The sequence below is a fragment of the Myotis lucifugus genome, unplaced genomic scaffold (assembly GCF_000147115.1).
Source record: "Myotis lucifugus unplaced genomic scaffold, Myoluc2.0 scaffold_31, whole genome shotgun sequence".
Taxonomy (NCBI): Eukaryota; Metazoa; Chordata; class Mammalia; order Chiroptera; family Vespertilionidae; genus Myotis; species Myotis lucifugus.
In genome coordinates, this window is record NW_005871079.1 from 5,937,695 (window position 1) to 5,965,679 (window position 27,985).

At 38.5% G+C, this 27,985-nt stretch overlaps 1 protein-coding gene across 1 annotated transcript in view; it reads right to left on the minus strand.

The window, feature by feature from the left end:
- Window positions 1-27,985, minus strand: part of GNAQ (G protein subunit alpha q) — a 166,946-nt gene that overhangs the window by 40,544 nt on the left and 98,417 nt on the right. The window contains exons 3-4 of the mRNA XM_006086825.3: window positions 18,390-18,518; window positions 15,676-15,805 (exon numbers count right to left, since the gene is read on the minus strand). Of these exons, the coding sequence (XP_006086887.1) occupies window positions 15,676-15,805; window positions 18,390-18,518 (259 nt within the window). The remainder of the gene's footprint in view (window positions 1-15,675; window positions 15,806-18,389; window positions 18,519-27,985) is intronic.

Here is a 27,985-nt window from a genome sequence, read left to right on the forward strand (position 1 = left end):
CTTTTGGCTTGGGCAGCACCCCCCTGTGGAAGGGCACTGACTACTAGGGGGCAGCCTCTGCATTGAGTGCCTGCCCCTGGTGGTCTGCACATCATAGCGACTGGTAGTTCTTTTGATTTACATATTGGCCTTTTATGCCTGCGAGATTGGGCCGAAACCAGCTCTCCAACATACTCTGAGGGGTCCCAGATTGCGAGAGGGCACAGGCTAGGCCGAGGGACCCCACCTGTGCATGATCGGGGCCAGGGAGGGATGTGGGAGGTTGGCCAGCTGGGGAGGGATCGTGGGAGGGCTCCAAAGTATGTTTGGCCCATCTTGCTCAGTCCTGATCAGCCTAATCCCAGCAGCAAGCTAACCTACTGGTCGAAGGGTCTGCCCCCTGGTAGTCAGTGCACATCATAGTGACTGGTCGACCGGTCTACTATCTACCCCCTGGTGGTCAGTGCACATCATAGCAACTGGTCGATCATCTGCCCCCGGTGGTCAGTGCACATACTAGCGAGCGGTTGAGCAGCCTTAGCATACCATTAGCATATTACGCTTTGATTGGTTGAACAGACGACTGGATGACTGGACACTTAGCATATTAGGCTTTTATTATATAGGAAGGGTCTTCTGACGAAATCTCTCTCTGAACTTTCGGTTAAGGAACCAGTTCTCCAGGTTCTACTTTAACATAGCCAAACACTTAGAGGAGTCTAGACCAACCTGGTGGGTTCTGAAACTGACGGGGAACTTCAGTTAGCAGTCCTCTTAGACTGGTATTTGGCATCATCGAGATTTCTTCTCCTGTAACATTAGTTATGCTCTAATAATGCTCTGAGTGGTGTTTTGAGTCAATAGTGACTTCTGGATAACCCACTCTGATGATAACCAAATGGAATGAGAGAGCTAACCCAGAGGATCCTTTAAACCCTGGCCAGTGATGTGCAGAGACTGATAAAACAAGGCTGTGTGTTGTCCCGGATACAGAGGGTAAACTTAGTCTTTGCTCCTTGAAACCCACTGGAGTACCGCCCTATATCAAACAGTCAAGCAATTTGTTTTATAAAAACAAATCAGTCGAACCACAAAGACAGGGGGCAAGCTGCTGGAGAGAAGCAGCAGGAATTTCAGACACCGCTCAACATTCACACAGCTCTATATCCCAGGCGGGCAGAAGGTTAGATAAGGATGCATGGGTTTCTCACCTACTGAGACTATAATACTCTCTCAAAAGAAGAACACAGATTGCAATAATTCAACAAGAATGACCTGTTCTTGGTATAAAAGATAAGCAAGATCTAATGGGGATTGTGTACTTGGTTAATGAAACAGCTGCAAGCACCAGTTTCTCCTCACGATGTGCATACTGACTGGTTAATGGGACCGAATAATTAGCAAAGTGGCACAATTTGGGAAATTTCAGGTTAGGGTTAGAATTCAGCATATGATCTGGAATATTAAGAATTCTACGTTAATTTCATTGTTTAAAGTGATATATATCATTCTACAAGATTACGTTTAAAATTTATCTTTCATGGTTTTTTTGTGTGTGTGTTTTTTTAAGGCAGTCTCTTGGGGAGAGAGAAAGGAAGACCATATCGATCAATGAATGCTCATTCATGGTCTAATAACAAGTACAATGGTTTTTATCCAGTTAGATTTTGGTTCATTTATAATGAGCTCAATGCCTGGAGGATCTGTGGAAAGGCTGGTAAACATTGTCCATCCCAAGACCCAAAAAACCCAGAATCTCCACTGAAACCAGAGACCAGAGCCTGCCAAACTCAAAAAAACAGGGAGCTTATTATCAGTGTCAACAAAAGGCCTTTGTCAGAAAAGTCCCCCTCCCTGGGTGTTTTTCATTACCGTCTTTTCCTTTGGAAAGAGCTCTACTTCTGTGTGAGCTAGCATCTGAAATTCCAACCTGTGAATCCTGTAGCCAATGGCTCTGACCACCCTAACTTTCAGCTCCAGCATTGCAGGAGCTTTTCCTCTTGTTGGACAAGTCCCACAGCAAGACCTCACTACTCAGAGGGAGAGGAATTCAACAGCACAGAAACTCTGGTCATTTCAGAGAATATGAATTAAAACAAAAGAGACTGTGTGTGTATCTGTGCCAAAGGAACTCTCACTGAGCACAGGTCAGTTTGGAAATGGAATCACAAAGCAAAGATAAAACTGTTTTAAGATTTTTCTTTTTGGGGTTAGCCTATAGTTTGGTTGGCCTATAGTTTTTATAATTAGTTGGATGTTTTAGGGGAGTGGGGTGGGGAGGGGAGGGCATCTATCATTACTCCAGTTCAAAGGGCAACTCTAAGATGGGCACCTGCGTACCAACAACGTGTGTTAGAAACTCAGCTTAATGAACACAACCTGAGCGCGAGCTCTTTAAATTCCATGCTGTCTCTTCCCCTTTGTACGTTGACAGCCTATAAGGGGTGTGGGGGTACTGAGGAGGAGAAATGGGGCAAACATTAAACATAAGTTTGGCTGCCACGGCTTCAGTGATTAGCTTCTGACCAACCTCCCTGGACATGCCAGCCTGGCGCTAACATGGAAGGGAGGCCGGGAATGGCCTGGTAATGACAGGATGCATCAAAACACTGCAAATTAATCAGGAGGAACATGTTCAGTGTAATTTCTTTAAATGAGAACTCAAACTACAAGGCATCAGGTGACATTAAGTTTAACAGAGAATTAAAGCTATATTCCCCTTGTAAGTACTGTGCCCCGGAGCACAGGTGAGCACTGAGGGTGTCCCCAGCTCTCTGGGTGCAGGCAAAAAATGATTCTAACTACTGATCTCTCAGTTTAGTCTGCAGTGGACAGGACTGGCTACATAATTTACAGGGCCTCATGCAAAACAAAAATGGGGAGCCTTTATTAAAAAATAATTAAGATGGTGATATCAGAGAACAATTAAACCAAACGTAGGAGCTGCATGAGATTGCACACCTGTGAAGCCAGCCCTGCTGGTGGAAGACTTTGTATGTTAACACATACAAATTGAGTGGAACTTATGGCTGTAGCTGATTTTGATAGTTACCTTTATTTTAAATTAAGTCACAGAAAGAAAAAATAAAAATATTGTATTCCACTCTCCCTAACCAAACCAAACAAAAACCCAACCCTGTTGACTGAGAAGTTGGGAGCAACCATCTCCCATCCACTCCTGTGTGCTACTCCATCCCAAAACCCAGGGCAGATTCCAGCTCTAGGCAGACCACCTTCCCACTGATGGCAGTCCTTTACAGAGGAGAGCATGTGCAATGTGGACCTGAAACCTTTCTAAATTGTGGTCCACATTAAACAATACATTTTAGATTGTATTTAGTACACACACACACACACACACACACACTCACAATATAATGGGAACAAAAGTTTCATAAAACAGTAATTCCAACTGGTTGTGATTCCCTTTGAAATTTTCTGTTCAATTTTATTTAAATCTGTTCTGTTTCATTTTTTAAAGATGCTGTTCATGACCTACTATATGAAATTCAAAACCCAGTAATGGTTCCAACTCACTGAGGCGTTGAAACCCACAATGTGAAAACACCATAATGGTGGCAATTGTTTTCTCTGCCAGGTGTGGCTCCTCCATGATCCCTGCTTTTGGAAACAAGGTGCCTCTGACCTGTGGGTCAGTGTTAACTTACATGGAGACTGTCAACACACTACATATCTGTCCTAAGATTTTCAATTTGAAGTTGGAGTGGAAACTCCCTTTTCTCTTGGGTTGCTATGCTGGGAAGAGGTGATTCAAGGTTTGAGGAGAGAGATGTCCAACCAAATCCCTGGTTCAAACAACCCCTATGACAGCTTTCTAGTGGCATGAGCCATTCCATGCTTGAGCTACTTTGTGGGAATTTTTGTCTTCTTCAACCACAAAGCCATGACTAATATAAACACTATGATAAATAAAACATGTAAGCAGATAACAAATATCCTATGAATACGAGCTATATCTTAAAAGCCATATTGATTTCTTCAGTTCCTTTTTTTTTGCATTATAAAACCTTTTCCTTCTGTTATTCCAAAAAGAATTTTCTTAAACAAAAGCTTCCTTGTTTTTTAACATTTGCACAAATAAGTTTTCCCCACATTTTATCTTATGGAACAAATATCAGTTAAGCCTATTACTCTTGCTGGAAGGCATAAATGTCAAATCAAAGAGTTCTCTTAAAGATGATGTTTAGAAATGGAAGTTATCACAGCGTTTCTTTCACAATTAAGATTATAACAGTACTATGAACTATCATTTACTGACTCTCTGTGCTGCAATAAGTTTACATGTTATCTATTTTAATAATCCTCATAACACTCTGAGACAAATAATATCCTCATTTTGTACATCGAAAGAGAGGCACAGGGATATTTTGTTCAAGATTACCCAGCTTGAAAAGGGTGGAGATGGGATTCAAACCAGGACTCTCTCTAATTTCCCTGTTGCCTCTTTAGAGACTGTCTTGAAGTCATCCTATATCATAGCGGCCCAATGTCCTTCAAAAGAGATCCCTGTTCACTTATTTCTTTTTTAAAGTAACAATTCACATTACATGAATTGGCAATTCAAAAAACGTATTGCTTTTATTCATTTCTTCATGGGCTCACGTGTGGAAACATGGAGCTATCCCTGTAGCAGATTTAACTGAAACAGCAGAAGAAACCAGGACAATGGCAGTTATTCATGCCCCTGCATCTTAGTCTAAGCTCTCTGAAGAAACTGTCATGCAATCTGGATCCCGTTAAACATTTAGCCTGAAGTCCCACCAAATGTGCTATTTTTCTAGAGAATAACAAAGCCCCAGGTGATGATCTTAAGCTTTATAAAAATGCAGATTCCCTGCTAAAAGGCAAACTCTTCTCTTTAAAAACAAAACAAAACCAAAAAAAGGGGAGAATCAGATGGTACTCAAGAAAGACCCCAGTTGGTTAAATCTGGCGTTGAGCCCACAGCATTTTCATTTGATCATCTGCAACGCAGAGCTTTCTTCTACTTTGAGCTTTAAGCACTCTGCATCTGCTCCATGTGAAATGAACAAACAAGCGTTGAGATAAATCCTGACCTCATAAAACTGTCTCCCTTATTTCAGTAACTCCTTAACTTGTATTATTTCTACAGGCTGACTCACTTTTGAAGGCATTTTGAGCAAACCGATGGAAAATGGATGCTTTCTAATACTGCTAAGCTTCTTTGACTAGTTATTTGTACTGATTCTTTATTCACTCATAACTTCATCTTATCCTTCTTAAAACAATTGGGAAATCAGAAAGCAACCTAAAAAATATTTTTATTCAACTAGATTTTAATTGATAAACACTTAAAAATTTCTTAACTTCTTTAAAATATCATTTCTATATATATGAAAATAAGTAAAATGAATAAAAAAACTGCCCTTAATTCAACCATTCAGAGAGAATCCCTGCCACAGTTTCACATTAACATTCCAGATATTTTTGTAAGCATCAATAATAATACCTGTGTTACATATCTTAAAAATTAGATGCATGCTATCAATGTTATTTTGAAATCATTTCTTTACATTAATATACAATTAACAACTTTTTATTTAATATTAATTATACATTCATATTATCATTTTGGTATTTAAATAGCATTTTATTTTTTATATATACTCTGGTTTCTAACCAATCTCCTACTACTGAATAATTTAGGTGTTTTCAATTATTCACAGCTATATACAATGCTGTGATGAACTATCCTCTATATATCTTTGAGATATATAGCCAATTAAACAATTAGCATAAATCCCTTTAAGTAGAATTGCTGGATTAAAGGTTTTTACAAATTACGATACAATTGGCAAATTGTACCAATTTATCCTCCTACCAGCAGCATATAAGAATATCTATTTCTCTACATCCATCTTTATTTTATTATTTTTTAATCCTCACCTGAGGATATTTTTTTCATTGATTTTTAGAGAGAGTGGAAATGAGAGAGGGAGGGAGGAAGGAAGGGGGGAGAAAGAACAATGTGAGAGAGATACATTGATTGGTTGCCTCCCACAGGAGCCCCAACTAGGGCAAGAGATCAAAACCTGCAACCCAGGTACAATAATTGATCAAGCAGACAAGAAATTAGTAAGGCTATAAAAGACTTGAATAACTCAATTAACAAGTTTGTCTAATACACATAATGTAGAACCTTGCACCCAAAAATACGAGATCACAATTTCAAGCACACGTGGGACATTTATAAAGACTGACCACATACGAAGACATAAACAATGTTCTAAATGATATATGGTGAGCTACACCATGTTATGTTTATGGATGGTAAAACTCAATACTGTGAAGATGAAAAAGTAACCTCAAAGTAACTATATATTTACTACAATTCCAATTAAATTTGTTGTTTAGAATTTGATAAGTTGAGCTTAAAATTCAAATAGAAGAGTACGTAAAGGACTAAGAGTAGCGAACAAAATTCTAAATAACAAGGTAGATCGATTTGATGCACTAGATATCAAGATGATTATACAACTAGTGATTTGATAACTTTTATATTGCTACAGGAGTAGAAAATACGTTAACCAAATAGCCCTGAGAAAGTCCCATGCGTTTAATAAAACCTGAAACACATCACGTGTGTCATTAATATCAGTGGAAAGGAGAACATTCAGAAGGACTAACAGAATAAAAAATATATTTGCTTAAAAGCCTCAGAGGCCTAAAAAGTAATCAAGAAATATCAGGCCAGAATCTTGGAAAAAGACAAATCTAGAGAAGTGAGCTTATATTTGGGGCCACTCTCTCCACAGAGATATCTGCTGATTCTGGAGGTGGCAGCTGAGAGGCTAAGGGGGTTAGGGCCCTAGTGAACTATCATTGCTTTGCACTATGGCTATGCACTAGGAGTGAGGTTATGCCCAAGTAAGCAGGCACATGCAGGGACTACAGCTCAGCACTTAGCCACCAGAAGGGCTAAAATGAAAAAGACTGACAATGCCAACGGTTGGCAAAGATGGGAAGTGACAGAAACTTTCAGACATTGCTGGTGGGAGTATAAATTAGTACTCTGACTTTGAAAAATACTTTTGCCCCATCTACTAAAGGTGAAGATATATATTCTTTATGTGCCCGGGATTCTACTCCTAGGCATATATCCAACAGGAAGTACATGTGTGCCAAGAGACATGTACCTGGTATTCACAGCAGCATCATTTGTGATATCCCCACACTGGAAACATACCAAGAATCCACACATAAGAGAATAGATACACAAACTGTGGTATTTTCATGCAGTTGACTACTACATGGCAATGTAAATAAGTGAATTATGTAGAATATAGAATGTATATACCTTACAAACATAATGTTGAGTAAAAGAAACAAGACATAAAAGTTTATGTAAGTGAAAATAGCATACTGTCTAGAAAATTCTAAAACACATTGTTTAATTCCTTTTGTATAAAAGGGAAACACAAGTAAAAACTAGACTATAGTGTTCAAGGATGCATATTTAAGTGTTAAAATGAAAGACAAAAGCAAAGAAGTGTTCACCTTAAAGGACAGTGGCTACCTGCCGGGTAGGGGCACCAGCAGGGTGTCAGTGGTCTTGGCAACGTTCTGTGTTTTGACACCCTGTGACATTTTGTGATGTCAGTGTGCTGCACATTTTTATGTAAATATATATTTCATAATTTAAAAGGTTGAAAAACCATCAGTGGAGATGATGAATTTACTATTCAATAGATGGTACTGGGAGAACTGAACAGAAATATGGCAAAAAAATGTTAAATTCTTACTTCCCATCATACACAAAAATCAAGTACAGGTGCATAGAAAGCCTATGGAAAGCAAAACCTTGTAACTTTTAATAGAAAATAAAGGCTCTATCTTCATATTTTTGGGGAAAGGAAAAAAAATTCTTGAAGAAAATACAATAGTATAACTAATAAAGGAAACGCCACTCACTGAAAGGTAATTTCTATATGTATAACCAGCAAAAAACAGTCACCAGAATATGATTAAAATTGTGTCTACATCTCTTAAAAAAACAACAACAACTCTGTTTGGGGTTTGAGTAAGGGGGAGAATGGGCAAGGATAAAAAAAGGTAATCTGCATTAAAAATGTGATTGAATGAGAAGTATGTGAAACACAATAGGGCTTATTCACACAATGGAATTAAATGGTGGTCTAAATAAATGAATCAGAGCCCTGTGTAGCAACCCCGAAAAAAATCTCAAAAGCAATGCTGAGAAATGTATCAGGGAAGGTTACACAAGGTCTTTAATTGTATCTGTGTCACTTTTTTTCCGTGAAAATAAAGATTTAAAGCAAATATGTCAAAATTGTAAGTTCTCTATAATTTTATACTTTTTTTGTTTCACTGAAAGTGTTTATAAAAACAGAAGTAGCCCGGCTGGCGTGGCTCTGTGGTTGAGTGTCGACCTATGAACCAGGAGGTCACAGTTCGATTGCCAGTCAGGGCACATACCCAGGTTGCGGGCTCAATCCCCAGTGTGGGGCGTACAGGAGGCAGCCAATCAATGATTCTCTCTCATCATTGATGTTTCTCTCTCTTTCCCTTCCTCTGTGAAATCAATAATAAAATATCTATTTTTTTTAAAAACAGAAGTAAACAAAATCCACTTCCCTAGCTATTCTCAGTTTTATTCTTACATCAGGTGGTGTGTTTAGGCCACACAATATTGGCTCACCACAAACACTGATATTATGGCAACAACTTACACTGAGGGAAGCTTAAACAGCTCTTATGAATTCTAATATTTGGTTTCCTGGAGGAATACTATCATGGATTTAATTTTGTGTCATGGATATAATTTTTAACAGCATCTCTTAATGAAGTTGCAGAAGTCACTCAGGCTCAGTACCAGGAGAAGCTGACTTTAAAAAAAAAAAACAACCACAGTGAATCTTGTAACAGAGCATGATTACCTCCTTTTATTGGATGATAAGAGACGCTGACTAAATTTTGGACTACCACAGGAAAGATACCTGGTTGTGTTACTTTTATTTCACTTCTTAATCTCACCCTCCAACTCTTACTGTCCTTTCATCCAGATTTTTCAGGTGATTTATTCTATCCTACTGTGTGTGTGCAGTTAGGTAAACACACACACACACACACACACACACACACACACACACACACAACCATAAAAATTTTTTGATAGATTTTATTAAAACATACTACTTTGTTGATCAAAAAACACCATTAAGAGAATAAATGCCAACCTACAAAGTGGAAGATGTATACAATACATGTGATAAAAGCCTGACATCCAAGGATGTAAGGAACTCCTACAAATCAGTAAGAAAAAGATAATCAGAAAGAAAAATGAACTAAATTGGGAAATAGCAGAGCTGAAATTCCAATCTAAAGTCTTACTTCGTTTTACTTAAGAAAAAATTATAGTTTCAGTTATAATCACAGTTTACACCTTGGTCTTGGTATAAAATCTTACAAATTATTTTCTTTTGGGGGGCTAATAACCTTCCCTAAAATAATTCTGCATATATAACTAGTTGTAATTACAGAAATCAGATTATACTAAACATACTATTTTATAATATAATTCATTTTTTAAATGAATTATATTTTATAATATAATAATTATATTTTATAATATAATTCATTTCTTGATTTCGGAGAGAGGAGGAATAGGGAGAGAGGGCTAGAAACATCAATGATGAGAGGGAATCGTTGATCGGCTATCTCCTGCACACCTCCTACTGGGGATTGAGCCGTGACCTCTAGGTTCATGGGTCAACACTCAATCACTGTGCCACACCAGCTAAGCCATAATTCACCTTTAAAAAAAAGTATTGCACAGATTGTATTAATACGGGTTCAATATAAAGTCTTTAAAAGATTTCCAATACACATCCACACAAAAAGTGCCCATGTGTGTGCCTGCTTCCCCACCCTCTTACCAGTACTAAGGTCTCCAGTTCAGACTCATAAATGGGGATCAGAAAACTTCCTTCTAACTTCCTTCAATGCAAATGAAGAAACTGAGAAAGAATGAAATAATGGAGGAAAGAGAAACGGTGAGTAATGAAAAGGGCAAGGAAAGGAGTTTCAAACAGGAACTAGTGGCTAAATGAACAAAGGAATGAGGAAATGGAAAAGGGGTTACATATAAAAAAGTAGGGCGTCTTTCAGGAATATCTTTGCTAATCAGGCCATGAATCCGAGGCAAGTATACCAAAGGCTGAGAAGTAAGATGTAGTTTCTGATTTCATAATCTGATTAAAAGTCAATAAAGGAGGGTTAGACTCAGTCCAATTGAGACTGGAGAGTTTAACCAAAGCTTTTACCTTTAACGACACTTAAAAGTTTCCTTTAGCCATTTCCTTTGGAGTTCAAATTTCTTTTACTCCTCAATTTTTAGTCAGTTTTACCTTCAAAGCTGAATTTTATGTGAAAAAAAAATTCCCAGAGCTCACTTGGAGTTTTTAGAGCAGAACGAAGTACATGTTTCACACGTTTAAAGAAAATGTTCAAACTTTGGCTACAGCTGAATGACTTCAAAATGGCTTCATTTTAAAAGCAAAGTAGAGGCAAAATATCCAAGGGAAATGCATAATTTAGACTATTTGTTTTACGATAGTTCAAAATCCGATGAGCAATACAGGAATTCTGAATTACTGGTGAAGTTTACTGCGACCTGTGAGAATAATAATAAGAGCTTAGGGGCAGAGGAGAGGTATCTCAACCCCTTCTTCAAAGGGCAGGATTTTCATTCTGCTTCCATGCTCCTGGTCATGTCAATAGCTTCTCTCACTTTTCCTCTGAGTTTGTCTACAATTTCTGGAAGAGGCTGGGAAAGAGGGGAGAGAAAGCTGGCCTGGAATGGCAGGGAAGGGAGCCCTGGGGACCTTGGCCATGGTTCTTAATCTCTCCATGTTGCATCTGTAACACATACCAGCAAGCCTGGCTCTAACTTAACAGGGAGGTCACCGGGTGTGGTTCAAGTAAGTGACGGGTTTAAGCACGTTTTGAACAGGTATAAAGTGCTTAAGGTATTATAAAGGCCTATTCTCTTCTTTTACTATTTATTAAAATATAATGAGCAATTCTAAGAATCAGGTTTGAAGGATAAATGGTTATGAGATCCAATATTCAGGAATCCATCTTGGTTAAGGGGGGTCTCGGGTATGAGAAATTCTCTTGATAGATTCATAAAACTAAAACATAGCCGATCATGATAATTTCAAAAGGATCAACATAAATTAGAAGCACACATTCAAAAAAAGAAGTGGAGGAGAAAAAAGTCTAAGTCTTTGAGATTCTATAAAGTGGCTGGTCTGTAAGGCAGACCCTAGGCCAGTGATGGCGAACCTTTTGAGCTCGGCGTGTCAGCATTTTGAAAAACCCTAACTTAACTCTGGTGCCGTGTCACATATAGAAATTTTTTGATATTTGCAACCATAGTAAAACAAAGACTTATATTTTTGATATTTATTTTATATATTTAAATGCCATTTAACAAAGAAATATCAACCAAAAAAAATGAGTTCGCGTGTCACCTCTGACACGCGTGTCATAGGTTCGCCATCACTGCCCTAGGCCAATGTCTAAGGAAGCATCTTTGTATTAGTGCTCAGACATTCATGTAACAAAGATCCAGAAAAATAAAGACTAAAAGAGTTTGGATACACACTGATAAACTGAAATATGTTATGTGGATGCCTTATTGTGTGCTCTGAAATAATATGTGCATGAAAGATTGCAGTGAAATAGTTGGCTTCGTGCTGATGTGTTATCACAGGGAAAATCAGACAGCAAAGGGAATATGCAAATCAACAGAGCTCTACAAGGCTAGTTATTCTTACCCACTATTTGATAATGTATTTCCTTCTTTGGAGAGAAAGAAAAAGAACAACAGAAATGCATTTTCCGAAGTCTAGGAAGGCTGAGAATTCAGACAGACAAAAGCAGATGTACAGAAATTTTGAAGATTAGTACAGAAATTTTTAGAAATATTAAAAGCAAAAGCAATAGTCTAGCATACTTCCCATAGTAGCCTTGGCGGGTGGTCTGCAATGTGATTTTCCCCAGTTCCCCAGGATAGAAAAGGAGGCTGTCAGTATCCATTCACAGGTTTTTCTCACAAATATATACCAAGGGAGGTATAACAAAGTCTGCTTTGGATTAAAGTGATGAACTTCGGATTTCAAAACCAAGAACAGAATTTTTTGGGGGAATTATTTCAATTTTGTCTTACCAAAAGCATACAATTTAAGGAAAACAGAATTCCATAGTTCCAAATTTCCTTAATGATTTAAGAAAGTAGAGAGGCAATGACATTTTCATATATTATAGTACAACTGAAAAAATATATATAATGTAACTACATCCCAATATTAAAAAGTACTTTGACAGTGTTTTATAATTACCAACAGGATCAACAGTGATGATTACAACTAACGGATGAAGTAATGAAAAAGCAGTATTTTTCTTACTATGCCTAATTTATCTGCCATAATACCATTAGGCTTGACCTGAGGTCTGAAAAATCAACAGCATAAAAATTATTGTTATCTCTGCCCTGGCCGGTGTGGCTCAGTATATGGAGCACCCATACACCAAAAGTTGGCGGGTTTGATTCCCGGTCAGGGCACAAACCCAGGTTGTGGGTTTTATGCAGTGGGAGGGCATTCGGGAGGCAACTAATCAATGTTTCTTTCTCACATCGATTTCTCTCTCTGTCTCTCTCTCAAATCATTTTTTAAAAAGACTTTTATCTCAGAGAATTACAAGTGAGACTTTAAAAATATTCCCAAGCAAATAGGATGTCCTAATGAAAAACTAATAATTTATTTAATTTGTAGAATAATACATCACCATTGGAATCAAAGAAACTGTAGAAATATTTTTAGATGTACATAGTGCCTATACATTGAATGGTAAGTTATTGTGGAAAATGTAATTATGATATCTGATAACCAAAACAATGTCATTTTATTCTGATTAATATGTAAAAGTATATACTATTTTATACAAAAATCTGATCTCCACTAGCAATGTCGAGTGAAAAATGAAATAAATGATTTGTAATGTTCAGATAAAGAAGTGGATTAACTAGAATTAGCTGATGAGCTAAGAAATTTATTTTCTAGTTTGTAAATTTTAAAGTGGTAAATTGATCAGCATTAAATCACAACATTAACTTCTCTATAGATACAAAGCATTTATCTCATATATAATGTGTATTGATAAACGCACTTTTCCTATAGCCATTATGTAAACAAATGACATAAGAAATAAAATAATGTGTGTGTCTTACATCTTACAAAAGCATTACCTCATATACGAGGTCTTTTAGGGCAAAGTTGATTTTTTCTTTCTTCATTTTGGTATCTCTTTAGATTCCCTGGGACCCAGCACATAGTAGACAAGCCCTCAAAATATTTTTTATCTTGATTCAACATTTAAAGACATCAGACATGTTGTCATATGTCTGCTTCTGAAATATGCAGTATGTTCAAAATATTACAACCAAGAATTATGGAACAATCAACCAACACCAATATAGATAAAGATAGAAATGTATACAAAGTAGTCATTTCCCCCACCTCCCCATCTGCAGGAAACATGTTCCAAGATGGATGCCTGAAACTCTGGATTGTACCAAAACCTTATACACTATGTTTTTTCCTGTACACACATACTTATGATAAAGTTTAATTTATAAATTAGGCATAGTAAGAAATTAACAATAACTAAAAATAAAGTAGAAAAATCATAACAATCCTATATAATAAAAGCCTAATATGCAAATTGTCCCCTCAACCAGGAATTCAACCAGGAGTTCGACCAGGGGCTGGGGCCAGCAGCAGCAGTGGCGGCAGGTAGCTGGGGGAAGGGAGGCGCCCCCAGCTGGCAGCTGCTAGGGACCCTACCCATGCACGAATTTCATGCACTGGGCCTTTAGTACCGTAATAAAAGTCATGTGAATGTGGGCTCTCTTATTAAGTAGAAAACTTTCACCTTTTCACTTAAAAAAAGACTGTATTGCTTCTCTCTGGCATATATGAACGTCAGCATCACTCCTCTTGTGCTTTGGGGCCATTATTAAATAAAACGGGTTATTTCAATACAAACACTGTAATACTTTGATAGTCAGTCTTACAACTGAGGTGCCTACTAAGTGACTAAGGGGTGGGGAGCATCTATAGCATGGATATGCTGGACAAAGGGGTGAGTCATGTCCTGGGCGAGGACAGTGCAAGATTTCATCAAGCCACTCAGAATGGTGCACAATTAATAACTTATAAATTGTTTACTGAGTTATTTCTGGAATTTCCTATTTGATATCTTTGGATGGCAACTAACTGCAAGTAACTGAAATCACAGAAAGCGAAACCTCGGATAAGGGAAGGGGTACTATTGTATAGAGATATCATAGCTAAAATTCTGATGGCAATTGATGAACTTAAATGTTAACATTTTCAGGCATTCTGCATTATAGCTACAGAAGGCAAATGGCTGATAAACTTCATTCTTAAAAATAAGTTTTGATCGATTCAAAGGCCCATATACTTACACCCAGGAAAGATTCTGAAATCCATGAATAGGTAACTCAGCTCTATGTGAAATAATTGCTCATGAACTGTTTATCAATACATACAAAAGAAATGCTATGGAGGATTAGATGTGTCTATTAATGAAGATATTAGCACTTACAGAAAAATAAAATACTTAAAAGGACCAAGAAGCCAGGATTCTTATATACCTAACAGATGTACAACATTAAAAGTATATTTTAATATGCCAGATCTTATTTTAATCAGCTACTGGAGATATGTCACTTTCTTTACTTGCTACTCTATTAGAAGTATATTTAATACTTATTATTCATGTGTCAGTCTGCACTCTTTGCCTCTAGCAGGGTACATATCAACGGCATCTTCTCCATTCCTCCAACACACACACTGAATTCCAGCTCAAAGTCAGTTTTCTATGCCCTTTAATTATATTCTATACTCAACTCTGACTCATCATCAAACCTTTGATATCCTCAAAATCCATATTTACGCCTGTTAAATTTTCATGTAATGGGGAGGAACTTACATTACTGAATCATATATCTCCAGACAGGCATACCAACGACCCTTTTTCAATCACTCCCTGCTTAGTAGAGACAAAATTATGCTTTAAGAGCAGAAAGGCCACATCACCAAGACACCTCCTGGCCCCACAACGGACTGATTTAGAGCCCAGCTGCGAAGTCACTCACACTTGCCAAGAGGGGTTTTGAGCTTTGAGTACTCTTTGGGACCCACCCACCACACAAACAATGATTTAGACAAAATGAAAACAAAACAAAACAGGCTGACTCACTCCCACACTCCCGACTCCAGCCTGCAGGGAGAAGGCTACACTATGATCTGATGACTAGCCCAAGATTTCTGTGTTATTTTCATTTTCAGAGCCTCTGCATAATGTGGAAAGTATCAAATTGCATCTAATTAGAGATGAACACACAGACCTGCTCATACATTGGACAAAAGAGCTTACCCTTCTGAGTGTACCATGTGTACCATACGGTTATTTTTAAAATCTTAAGTCAATAGTCAAGAAAGCAATGAAGTCAGTTTACTCCATATCCCACACCCAACATCCTATCATTTATTTGTATCAAATAATAAAATGACCACCCACTGCCTGTGCACGGGCACTCACCTCATTGTCGGATTCCACGAGAACTTGATCATATTCACTAAGCGCTACTAGAAACATGATAGAGGTGACATTTTCAAAGCAGTGTATCCATTTTCTTCTCTCTGACCTTTGGCCCCCTACATCGACCATTCTGCAAGGTTAACAATATTCATATTAATAGCATATAAAGAAAAAAATCAATATAAATATAGCTTTACTTACAAAACTTAGGAAAAATACTCTCTAAAGAGAATAGTCATCCAAGTCAATTCAATTGATACTTATTGAACATCTACTAATTTTCTATTACCGAGCAACCAAAATCAAGGCATTCTGGGTAATAAATCATTGTGGTTAGCAGAATGTTACCAGATGTGTACGAAAATTATAACTCTGTAAAAAATAATCCTGTGCCAAGCCAAGCAAAATGGTTTTATTTAATCAAGCATTAAGGAGTAAATAAAATTAGTTTTATTTGTATTAAGCCCTAATGGCAAATACTGACTTCAGTTTATCTTCCTATAAAATGAGAATGAAGATCCTCATATATTTCTCAAAGATGCTAGAAATGATTGCAAATACATTGAGAAGATGGAAGATGCCCTACAATTCCATATAGGTTGTGTGTGATGCTTCAGCTAAATCCAAACACAACTCCCCTGATCCTTTATCAGTAGGGTAAGCATTTGGGGCTTTATTTCCTTCCAATATTAGCAATAATTTGGGCCAGTTCCAGTCATATTGGGTAACAGTGTGATTAGCCTTATGCATAAAAGAACTTGCTAACCTGCCATAAAATATGCTACAAGAGGCCATCATTTGAACTATTTCAAGGATTTGTTTTTAACACGTCAATTTTGTGCCGAGTTACTGCTCAGAAACCAACATTATCGATTAATTTGATTATGTATATATATGAAAATACCTAGCAGCACTTGGCACTGAATCCAAGTTTCTTCAAACTATTGTTCCATATTTCAACAAAAATGTGCACAATGTTCGCAGGATAAAATACTTTCAGAGAATGAGGATTTTAGGAAAAAAGTTTGAGAGTATGGCTCTGTAAGCATTTGTTGAAGATTGCAGTTGTTCCTGGTGTTCTCCTGTCTCTAAGCATTAAACCTAAACTAAGAAATTAAGGCTCTTCCAGTGACTGCTTCTAAAAGTTCTTTAAGGCACAGAAGATGTATCACAGGGGCAAAACCATGGAATCAGGAGACTTATGGATGATGGACATCAAAACTAGGATTCTTAGGTCTTTAGAAAAATTAAAATGCTAGCTCTTCCCTGGTGTTGAGTGAATAGTATGCTACTCATTTACATGAAATCATGTCACATTAATCTCTACAACATGCTTTTGATGTTGGCAGGAAATTATTTTTCAAAGTCACTACTATTACTGTAGTGGCAAATGTGAGTGCACACAATGTAGAAAAAAATAAGAATAGTAACCTGGTTTCAGAAGTCATTATTTATAAAGCAATAAGGAGATGAAAATCTCCCAGAATTGCTATATGTTTTCTGAAAATATTCTGTAGTATGGTTATAAGAGGAAGGAAATTTGGGTGTTTCAAATTAAAGATCTCTAAATGCAATGAACTCAAACATTTAAGTAATCCAGAATGTCAAAGCTATAAGGAACCTTGGTGATCATTTAATGCAATTGTTATACAGATGAAAAAAACTGAGGCTCAGAATCATTTCCAACATGTCTCCCACTTTGGGATCTGTCTACTAGAGCAGAGTACAGCAGCTAGATGCGACCACGGGTGCAGAGACTGATACGAATAAAACACACAGGACTTTGGCGGGGGCTCTGGCAGGGAATAGCGGAGGGCCTGCTCATCAGAGTCTCGTGGCAGAGTTACACAGCAAGAATTACACACTTCTACTTCACAACCCTGCATTGCGCGCAGTTTTCCTCAATGAGATGGGCTCTAATAAGGAACTCAACTCTCCACACTCAAAGAGACTCACACGCCTTCATTTCTCACCCTGTGGTTGTATTCTAACTAATAGTACAACTGAGTGATGGTGGAGTAAGAGATTAAGTGAAAGTAATCAGTATTGTTTACTTTTTTCCTCATCTTAAAAAAAAGACAATACCTATGCTAAAGTATTACTCAGAACAGCAGCTGTGAGGGAGGAAGTCATAAATTTTCACTCTATTTTCTTAAATTTAGACTAGGTTACTCAATCCATATTTAAAATCATGTGTTTTGAAAATTTTCAAGCCACGTATCTTAGGAATACAAAGCATCCCAGAGTTTTATTGCTACTGAAGAATTCTGCATTGGTACCAGGGGGCTTGGAGGAAACAATGACCTGAAAGAGCTTCTGCCAACATATAAGTTCTATTACTTATAGGGTCATAAGATTATTCATATCTTATAAAAAATCTAAAAATATATCCATTGTCCTTGCAGATTAAATGATTCCCCCCAAAATTATAATCAGGACTAATGTTGGAGGAACTGATTTTGTTCAACCATCAAAAAACTAAGATTTCATTGATTTTCTGATAATTTAACCTGAAATGAGAAACCTGCCCACATATCTTTCCTTTGCTTCCTCTTTCAGGGACACACGGTTTCATTTTGTGGATCTAATGATAATAATTGGTATAAAAATGATTCTGTTTTAAAACATACATATGATTTCAATATTTATAGAGTTCACCAAGTGTACTCAAAGCATAACAGTTCAGAAGTGGGTTGTATGGACTCAGTTACTACCTGAAAATGACACTTTGTAAGTCAAAGGGGTATTCGATGATCCCTGTGGTGGGGACTCGAACTCTAAGCACATCTTGTTGCGTAGGCAGGTAGGCAGGGTCGGCAACACGGTCCAAGTCATTAAGATAGCTAGAGGAGGGAAGACACAAGGAGAACGTCAGTGACACCATCACACCACACCTGCCTATGGAAAGAGGAGGACAAAAATGAATCATAAGAGAGAAGTGGAGAATAGAAAGAAAGATCTCAGAAAGTGGTAGAGAAGTTAGGGAACTCGAAAGATTAAACTCAGTCTTCCATTGGTCAGAGCAAGATTACCTCTCTAGGGATTAACTGGTTCACTGTATTGCTCATTGCTTCTCTTACAATCAATTAGAACTCATACAAGAGTAAAGGGGGAGAAGAAAATAAATCAAATGAGTCTCCTATCCTTTACTTGTTTAGCAGGTCTGGTGGGTAAAACAGAAGTTTAAAGCAAATAGCTTTTAAATTATTTATATAAATGATGTTTGTATAAATAAACAGATAAGAGTTACATATAAGGTCAGAATGCATTTTTATTTGTTTGCCTTTTGCAGAACATGACAGCTTCTTCCTGGAATGTATTTCCTTAATGCCTAAGAGAGGACACAAAATACCCTATCCAAACTTCTGTCCAAAGTCTAAATCATTCATGATTAAAGTGAAGCCACGAGGTTTCTAGTAATTGAGGTAACGCTAAGGTCAGATATTCCCAGTGTTTAGGGTCACCAAACCTAAACTTTAAATTTATCAGCTTATATTTTTCTGTTCCTTTTGGAGAAAAAACCCCCACATATTTCTGAAATAATTTTAGACTCATAAGACATTGCAAAATATGACAGAGAAATCCCTTACACCCCCCCCCACTCCCCCCAAAGGTAAAAACTTAGTAACCATAATACATGATCAAAACTAGAAACTGACATTGATACAGTACTGTTAGCTATATTACAGACCTTATTTAGATTTCACCAGTTTTTACACACACACACACGCACACACACATATATTTGGGGGGACATATAGTTGTATGAAATTTTATCACATATAGGGATTCGTGCAATCACCACCACAATCAGGATACAAAATTGTTCTGTTACCACAAAGAAACTGCCCTGTGCTCCCCATCCCAATCCTAACGCCTGGCAACATCTATGTTCTCTATCAGTATAATTTTGGCATTTTAAAAATATTATATTCCATTCACTTTTCATTCTCTCAAAGTGCAAAAATTACTTTCCAACCTTGAGAATGGCATAATTTGATATCATTGATGACAAACAGGTGAATGTGACTGTTCTGTGTGGCATCTTCATTACTTCAAAGAGTCACAATATAGAAATGGTTTCAGAAGACAATTACAAAGTGTAGGCACAAAGTAATTAACTATGAATAAGACTTAAAGGAAAGATGGAGCCCTTCATAGAACTGAAAGGGGTGAGAGCAGCAATATCTTCATGCCCACAAGTAAGAGAAAGTGAGCTCTGAGATGTATGACACAGACTGTCTAGTACAGATCATGTTATAGCCCAGTGAGCACAAACACTCCATTGATTTGACCTAAGGTAAGGACTTTGTCCCACCCATCATTATTCCTGCCTTAGTACCTAAAGAGTGCCTGGCAAATAGCACTTAATGAATATATCTTGTTTGGATGGATGGATGGGTTTCCTTTCAGCACTATTTAAATACCATTCACACTTATGGTGTTTCCATATCAATGATATTATTAAATATAAAATCAGGTGTTGAAAAAAAGTTATATTAAGTCTCTAAGATTCATGGAGTTATAAAATAGTGGAGTTAAGTCTGACTTTAACAAAGAAATAAATATAAAATCATCACCTTTTTAGAGGTCCATCAATTATTAAGACAAAAAATGTGTCAGCCTAGGAATTCCTCCACCAAAGCAACTAATTAGTATTCTGGTGGCCTTATCCCAAAACATCAATGATTCTCTAGCTGGCAATTAGCTTTCTACTGACTGATCAGAACCAGCCTGGTATCTTTAATTATTAAAAAACTGGCTGGAGGACAAAAAGGGGGAGAGGCTGGGAGAACATGGGCATGAGAGGCAGGAAGGGAATATAAACATGTACTGGGCCCAAGGTTTGAGTCAGTCTCTTGGCACAGTCTTGGAATCATCTAATGGGGTTAACAAACCCGTGTTCTAAGAGTTGGTCTGTATCTCATTCTATAGATAAACCAGCTCACCACACATTAATGCAAAACCAACTGGCTACTCTATGTAGATATGTTTTCCTGATTTATCAGCTCCTTGACTTGAAAAACGTGAAATGAATATACATTTTGAAACCTACAAGGTCAACATTTATTTAACGGCTATATACAAAATTTTAATTTAGAGAAATCAGAGAGCTTCTCATTTACATTGGCAAGCTTGCTCAGATATATGCTGCCCAATAAACCATTTCTACTCACTTAACCCAATACACAGAGGTCAGAACAGAGGGTGGCTAATTCTTGCACACAAGGTGCTGTCATGTTCCTATGGTGAAGAAGAATCATGGCTTTCTGTTCTCAAAGATGAACTGCTCCATGTTTAAACACATTATTTGCACAGAAGAATTTAAAGAACCAGTACATGCAGTGGGAAAATACCTGTCACTCTGCACAGTAGGAACCCGCTGGTCTCTCTCCAATTTAGAGGAGTGAACTGAGCTGCCTGAAAAACATGTTCAGGTAAGATAAAATCGGGGCATACACTTGCGATTGAAAAACCACTTACAAGGATGTAGAGGTTGCCCTAAAAATACTGTCAGTGGTGTCTCTTTGTGAACTGGGCATTACAGAGACATCAGCTGAATATCTAAAACATCTTGTTCTTGCAAGAATTTTTTTTCCTCTTCACCTTTCTTATGCTCCTTTTCAATGCCAGTATAGTTCACAGAGAGTAACAACAGGATAACCACAATGAACTACTGAGTGCTTGCTGCCTGCCAGGCCCTGTTCCATCTGTTCCTTGCCCAGATAGGAACACATTTTATGGCACAGAAATGGCCATTAAGGATGTTCTATGCATTTCCGATTGACTTGAAAATAAACCGCAGTTCTTGCTTGATATTCTTTTTGCTTTGCCTCAGTTGGATGGTGGGCAGGAAAGGCTCACTTCACTTGGAGTAAAAGTTAATCTAGTTTAACTACAAAAATGGAAAGGAACTATATCAAGGCCTGCTAGTTGTAACACACATTATCTAGAACCAAAAACAAACCAAACCCAAACATCTCAAAACAAGGCAAGAAAAACAAAAAACCCTCCAACCAAAAGAAACAAACTATTTTCTCTCGGGGAAGGTCTGGACAGCTCAGAGGCTGCCCCAGGATGAAGACGTTGCAGATAATTTGTGAAGCAGGTTAAACCTGCAGGCAACATAGACCAGCATTTTCACTGCCAAGGAGAGCTTCTGCCTGTGTAAGTCCCAGCCCCTGTGCCCCTCCCTCCGGCTTACAGAACAGGGAGAGAGGGACCCAGCACTCTCTGCATTTTACGTTTGCTTAGGGGAAAAGGCCACTCTATTCCCTTACAGATGGAGTTCTGGCATGATAAAACCAGAGTATCCTCATTTGTTGATTCTGGTCACATTGTGAGAAAGGGCAATGGAATAATCTCTTAACCGAATTGTACTTTCCATGGAAGCATCTCCTATTCTGAGGGAAAATTGTTGGTGAATATTGGGCAGATGGGTTCCCACTGGATTATTCCATTCATTTAACCTTTCACAAAGAAACACCAAGGTCTGAACAAATTTATAGTGTAGAGTAAATTCAGAAAGTTAATTATAGCTATAATTTGTTTTGTAGAAATGATTTTGAGTGGCTGCTGAGGTCATTCTCAGGGTGTTGCTATGGTGACAGGCACAAGGTACATTTCCAAGGCAATGTATGTTTAACAGGGGCTGGCCGCAGTGCCTGCCTGCTATCAGGGAGAGAAAGCTCCCGTGGCACATATGAGGCCTCTTTAACTGTCGATGAGACAGGACATGTTTAGAGCTATGCTAAAAAATGGGAGGTGTCATTTATTAAACTGACTCTAATATACCCATGGGGATTTCATGACTTGCCATTGCTTTGAGACACCAATACTAGATAACTTCATAATTGATTAAGAAAAAAAAACAAACAAACTTGCCCTAGCTGGCTTGGCTCAGTAGATAGAGCGTCAGCCTCGATTCCAGTCTAGGGCGATTCCGGTCAAGGGCATGTACCTGGGTTGCGGGCACATCCCCGGTGGGGGGTGTGCAGGAGGCAGCTGATCGATGTTTCTCTCTCATCGATGTTTCTAACTCTCTGTCTCTCTCCCTTCCTCTCTGTAAAAAATCAATAAAATATATTTTAAAAAAAAAACAGAAAAAAAAAAGAAAAAAAAAACTTGCCCTAGCTGGCTTGGCTCAGTAGATAGAGCGTCAGCCTTGATTACAGTCAAGGGCATGTGCCTAGGTTGAGGGCTTGATCCCCAGTAGGGGGTGTGCAGGAGGCAGCTGATCAATGATTCTCTCTTATCACTGATGTTTCTCTCTCTCCCCCTCTCCCTTCCTCTCTGAAATCAATACAAATATATTTAAAAAACAACAACAACTCAACATTTTTCTACATGTTTGCCCAGTTAGGACTCACACACCGTGGAGTCAGAGACCATGACCCACTGTCCACCGCTGGTCACCAACACTTAGCCGGGCCTGGAACACAGCAAGTGTTCAACCCGTGACCAAATTAAAACTATTTTATGGAAAATGCTGTAGTCTTTAGAAAGGTGGTTATACCTTTCAGAAGAAACAAAGGGGGGTGTCAGCTACCCATCTTTGCGTAATAACTTCTCTGGGCTATTGTTGGCCTCTATTACGTAAGCACTGAATTCTGAATTAAACGGCCTCTGATGAATGTAAAGTCAACACAAAAAGGAAAAGCAGCCTTTGCTTAACTTCATTTACTAGATATGCTTCCTGCTCTTCTTTAGGTCCTGGCCACAAAATGATATCATTTGTATGTCTGTTTTATGCCTCTTAGCATCAAACTTTCAGGCCTTGGAATTCACTCTAATTCAGGCCAAATGGAGGGAGGGGTAGCACTTTATTAACAGATAATTCTGACATAATCTCTTTCATGAAAGAAATAGGTTTCTGATGGTTTCCAGTGAAAAGTAAAGCAACAAAGAGACTCATGTAGTAAAATTTCAACAGTTGCTTTCCTACCATGAGAAAAAATTCCAGGGTCATCTGGAATTCAACATCATATTTTGACCATGACATTCTGGTAGGTGCTAAGGGTATAAAGATTCCCAGCATATGATCCCAGCCTGTAAAAAGTTTACCAGCTTGTGAGAAGAAAAAGAGTTTAATGAAGAGGAGAAACGGTGGGGTTTATGGGGATGAAATGAACACTTGTATATTTTGGACAGTCATTTTCTGAGAACCTGTTTGAACTATCTCTAATCTTTGGTGATTATCCACAAAACATTGTTCTGTAGCATGACAGATTTGCATGAAAGACTTAAATAAATCAAGCACATTCATTTATAATGACACCTCGTAACTGCTAAGTTCTCTATATATTTAACTTCAAAATCATCTCTGGCTAATGAAAAAAATAAAAAATTCAGAAATGGGGTATAATTCATTCCTTTAAGTGATTAAAAATATATGTGAGGAGCTTAAACATCACTAAAAAATATGCTCAGATCAAATTAAACATGGCATTTTCTCTCTGGAATGTTTTTAAAAAGATATGCCAATTGTTCTTTAGTTTTGATAATAGTTTGTCAATAACATGTTTGAATTGACCTTCAAATTAACATATTCTTCAAATTAACTTATACTTCAATTTCACATGTAATGAGGACTTATTTAAAAAACCCCACCATGTATGACTAGAAGGGTAATTGAAATCTAAACCAAAAATAACATAGAAATTAGAAATTCAATGTTTTGTGTGTTTTTTAATGAAGGCAACATGAATAAAATATAGAGATAATTTGGCAAGTAATCTATATCACATTACAGCTAGGGTTGAAAAAATAATAATAAAAGTTACAGACATGCAACTTTCAGCAATTATACTAAAAGGGGAAAAGTACCTATGGGTGGTAAGTGGAAAAAGAAATCTCTGACATTTAGTATCAATCCAACCATAGTAAGATAATGAAAACAGCATCTCGGGGCATTCATGTAGCATGCTATGTTGCATTCTTCAACTCCTAACAAAATATTTTTAACAGATCTGCAGTTTAAGTCAGACATTAAGATGAAGTTCTGGCACTGAAAATGACTCTGGTAGAACTGCACATTTTTAATTATTAAAAAGAAGGTTAGAAAAACGAGGTCAACTTCATTAAAAAAATTAAGAAGACCTCATTGTAACAGGAACAGCCCAGGGGGATTTGAAAGCTAGATCATGCTATGAGATCTTATTTGACACTGTCAAAAGCAGAGGAAGCTAAGGAGAAACCAGAAACACAGGTTATTGAACAGTTGCTATGTGACCACAGGATTCAAAGGGAAACAAAATAAAAAGAAATTTTCAAGGTGAACTTAAAAAAGATAGGACTTAAAGTAACAGTTCTGCAAAACTGCCATCCTGAGGGAAGAGTCAAGTACAGGTTTTGGTACTAAGTCTCTCCCTCATCTGGCAGATCCCATGGCTGAAATGAGCCTGCCTGGTAACCTGGGTAGGCTGGTTAGCTGCACGGGATTACACATTACACAAACACTTCCATCTCCACAGAGCTCATCCTGTGGAGGGCAAATCAACTTTCCTTTTTAACACCTGGCACATATGACGAGCATTCAAAGAGGTGCAGCATTTAATACAGGTATTTTGTTCAAAAGAAGTTATTTGTTTTCAATACAAAATTCCAGGTTTAAAACAAAGATTACTCAATGGTAACAGGTAGGTGACAATCCCACAGTTCATGAAAACTACACAAGGAAGAATATTCTGTGGGATAAAAGAGAAGTCTAAGAGATCATGCATTTCAATTTTCCTTTGCCAAAAAACTAAGCTAATCCAGAGATTTTTAATATATATGTATTTTTATTGATTTCAGAGAGGAAGGGAGAGGAGAGGGAGAGATAGAAACATCGACCGGAACGTGACCTCCTGGTCCATACATAGGTTGACACTCAATCAATGAGCCACACTGGCCAGGCCAGAAAAATCCAGAGTTTAAGAACTAAATTAAGTATCCCATAAGACAGTGGTTCTCAACCTTGGCTACACATTAGAATCACCTGGGAATCTTTTTAAAATCCTGATTTCTGGGCCTCATCCTCAAGAAATTCTATTTCTTTGTTACTAATGTTGTGGCCCCACTCCATAACAGGACCCAGGCTTCCCTTGTAGCCCTGGCTTCGTCTGAAAGGTCATCTGGTCTAATTAGCATATTACTAGTAGCTTTATTATTATAGACTAGAGGCCCGGTGCACAAAAATTTGTGCACTCGGGGGGGAGGGGGAGGGTCCCTCAGCCTGGCCTGTGCCCTCTCGCAGTCTGGGACCCCTCGGGAGATAACGACCTGCTGGCTTAGGCCAGCTACTGGGTGGCAGAGGGCAGGCCCAATCCCTAGGTGCAGCCCCTGGTCGGGCTCAGAGCAGGGCGGATCGGGAGGTTGCGATGCCACCCTCAGTCATGCTCAGGGTAGGGCTGATTGGGGGGTTGGGGCACCGCCCCCTGTCACACTCAAGGCAGGGTCGATGGGGAGGTTGCGCCGCAACCCTGTCACACACAGAGCTGCAGGGCGATCAGGGGGTTGGGGCGCCTCCCCTGTCATGAACAGAGCAGGGCGGATAGGGAGGTTGTGGCCCCGCCCCCTGTCACACACAGAGCCGCAGGGCGATCAGGGGGTTTGGGCGCTGCCCCCTGTCACGCTGATCCCGGTGCCGGGAGGCCTCGCGGCTCCGCTGATCCCGGTGCTGGGAGGCATGTTACCCTTTTACTATATAGGATAGAGGCCTGGTGCACGGGTGGGGGCCGGCTGGTTTGCCCTGAAGGGTGTCCTGGATCAGGGTGGGGGTCCCCACTGGGGTGCCTGACCAGCCTGGATGAGGGGATGATGGCTGTTTGCATCTGGTCACACCCCCTTCAGGGTGGGGGTCCCCACTGGGGTGCCTGGCCAGTCTGGGTGAGGGGCTGAGTGCTGTTTTCAGGCTGGCGGGTGACTGAAGCTCCCAACCGCTCCTTTTTTTCTTTTTTTCTTTTTATTCTGGGCCAGCTTTAGCTCTGAGGCTTGGCTCCAGCTCTTAGGCCTCGGCTGCTGAAAGCAGGTATCTGGTTTGTTTGGGTTCTATAATCGAAACACTGTTTCAACTCCAGCTCTGAGATCCCGGCTGGCTGAAAGCAGGTTTCTGGGGTTTTGTTTAGCTTCTATATTTGTAACAATGTTTCAAACTGCAAGCTCAGAGGCCGGCAGCGGCAGGCGGGGAACGTTGGAGTCGTCCGTCACTGAAGCAAGCAAGCCTCCTGTTAGCTTCAAGCTGCCTGGCTGTCGGCCGCCATCTTGGCTGGCAGTTAATTTGCATATCGCCCTGATTAGCCAATGGGAAGGGTAGCAGAGTGACTCCAATTTGCATGTTTCTCTTTTATTAGTGTAGATAATTGATCCAAACGTCTAAAAGAGACTAGTGTCAAATGGGGAATGAGCTGAACAACTAAGTGTCAGGTGGATGCCAGGGCCAGGCCTGGGTCACAGAGACAGATTCTTAGGTCTATTGCGCAAACAAATAAATTGGCCTTGTAACTGAAAAATAAAACAAAACACAGAGAGAGAGAGCAAGATAGACAGATGGTTGGATGGATGGTGGAAGGATGAGAAGATAAATAGATAAGGGGAAAAGAAGAGCCTTTTTCAATGTGCCTATTTGGCTCTGTTAATTTATTCATCTTTTATATGATAACTTTCAAAGCTTTTGAATAATTTTGACACTATTTTTGTATTTCTAAAACATCAAAAACAACACCAGAGACTGCTTTTTATTCTAGTCTGCCTGTCTTGAAATGCAATGGCAGTATTTAATTCAGTCAATTTACACACATTTATTGAAAATCTGTTATAAGTTAAATTCTAATGCACTTGTGTGTGTTGGGGGTTGGCACAGGGAGTTGGTACAAAATACATACATACATATATATATATATATATATATACACATATATATATATTCTTTGCCTTTGGGGCATCAGGCTACCTGGGAAGCAAAGATAGCACAGATGAATCAATTAAGAAATAATTAAGTGCCAAACTGTGAGCTGCTAACTGTGAGTGCAATAAGAAGGGAGAGATGATTATGAACTGTAGTCACTAGAGAACAGCGTAGAGAAGAAGTGGGGGATGAGTTACACCATGAAGACAAGAAATAAAGAGAAAGATGAGAAAAAATTTTAGCAAAGACAAAATTTACTTATTCTTTTATTACTTACTCATTTGACAACTTTCACGAAAAGCCTATACTGAAGCTAGGGGGAACCCACACACACACACACACACACACACACACACACACACAGGACGTGAGTCCTGTCCTCAAGGAGCTTATATTCAATGGAGATAAAAATGCTATAAATAA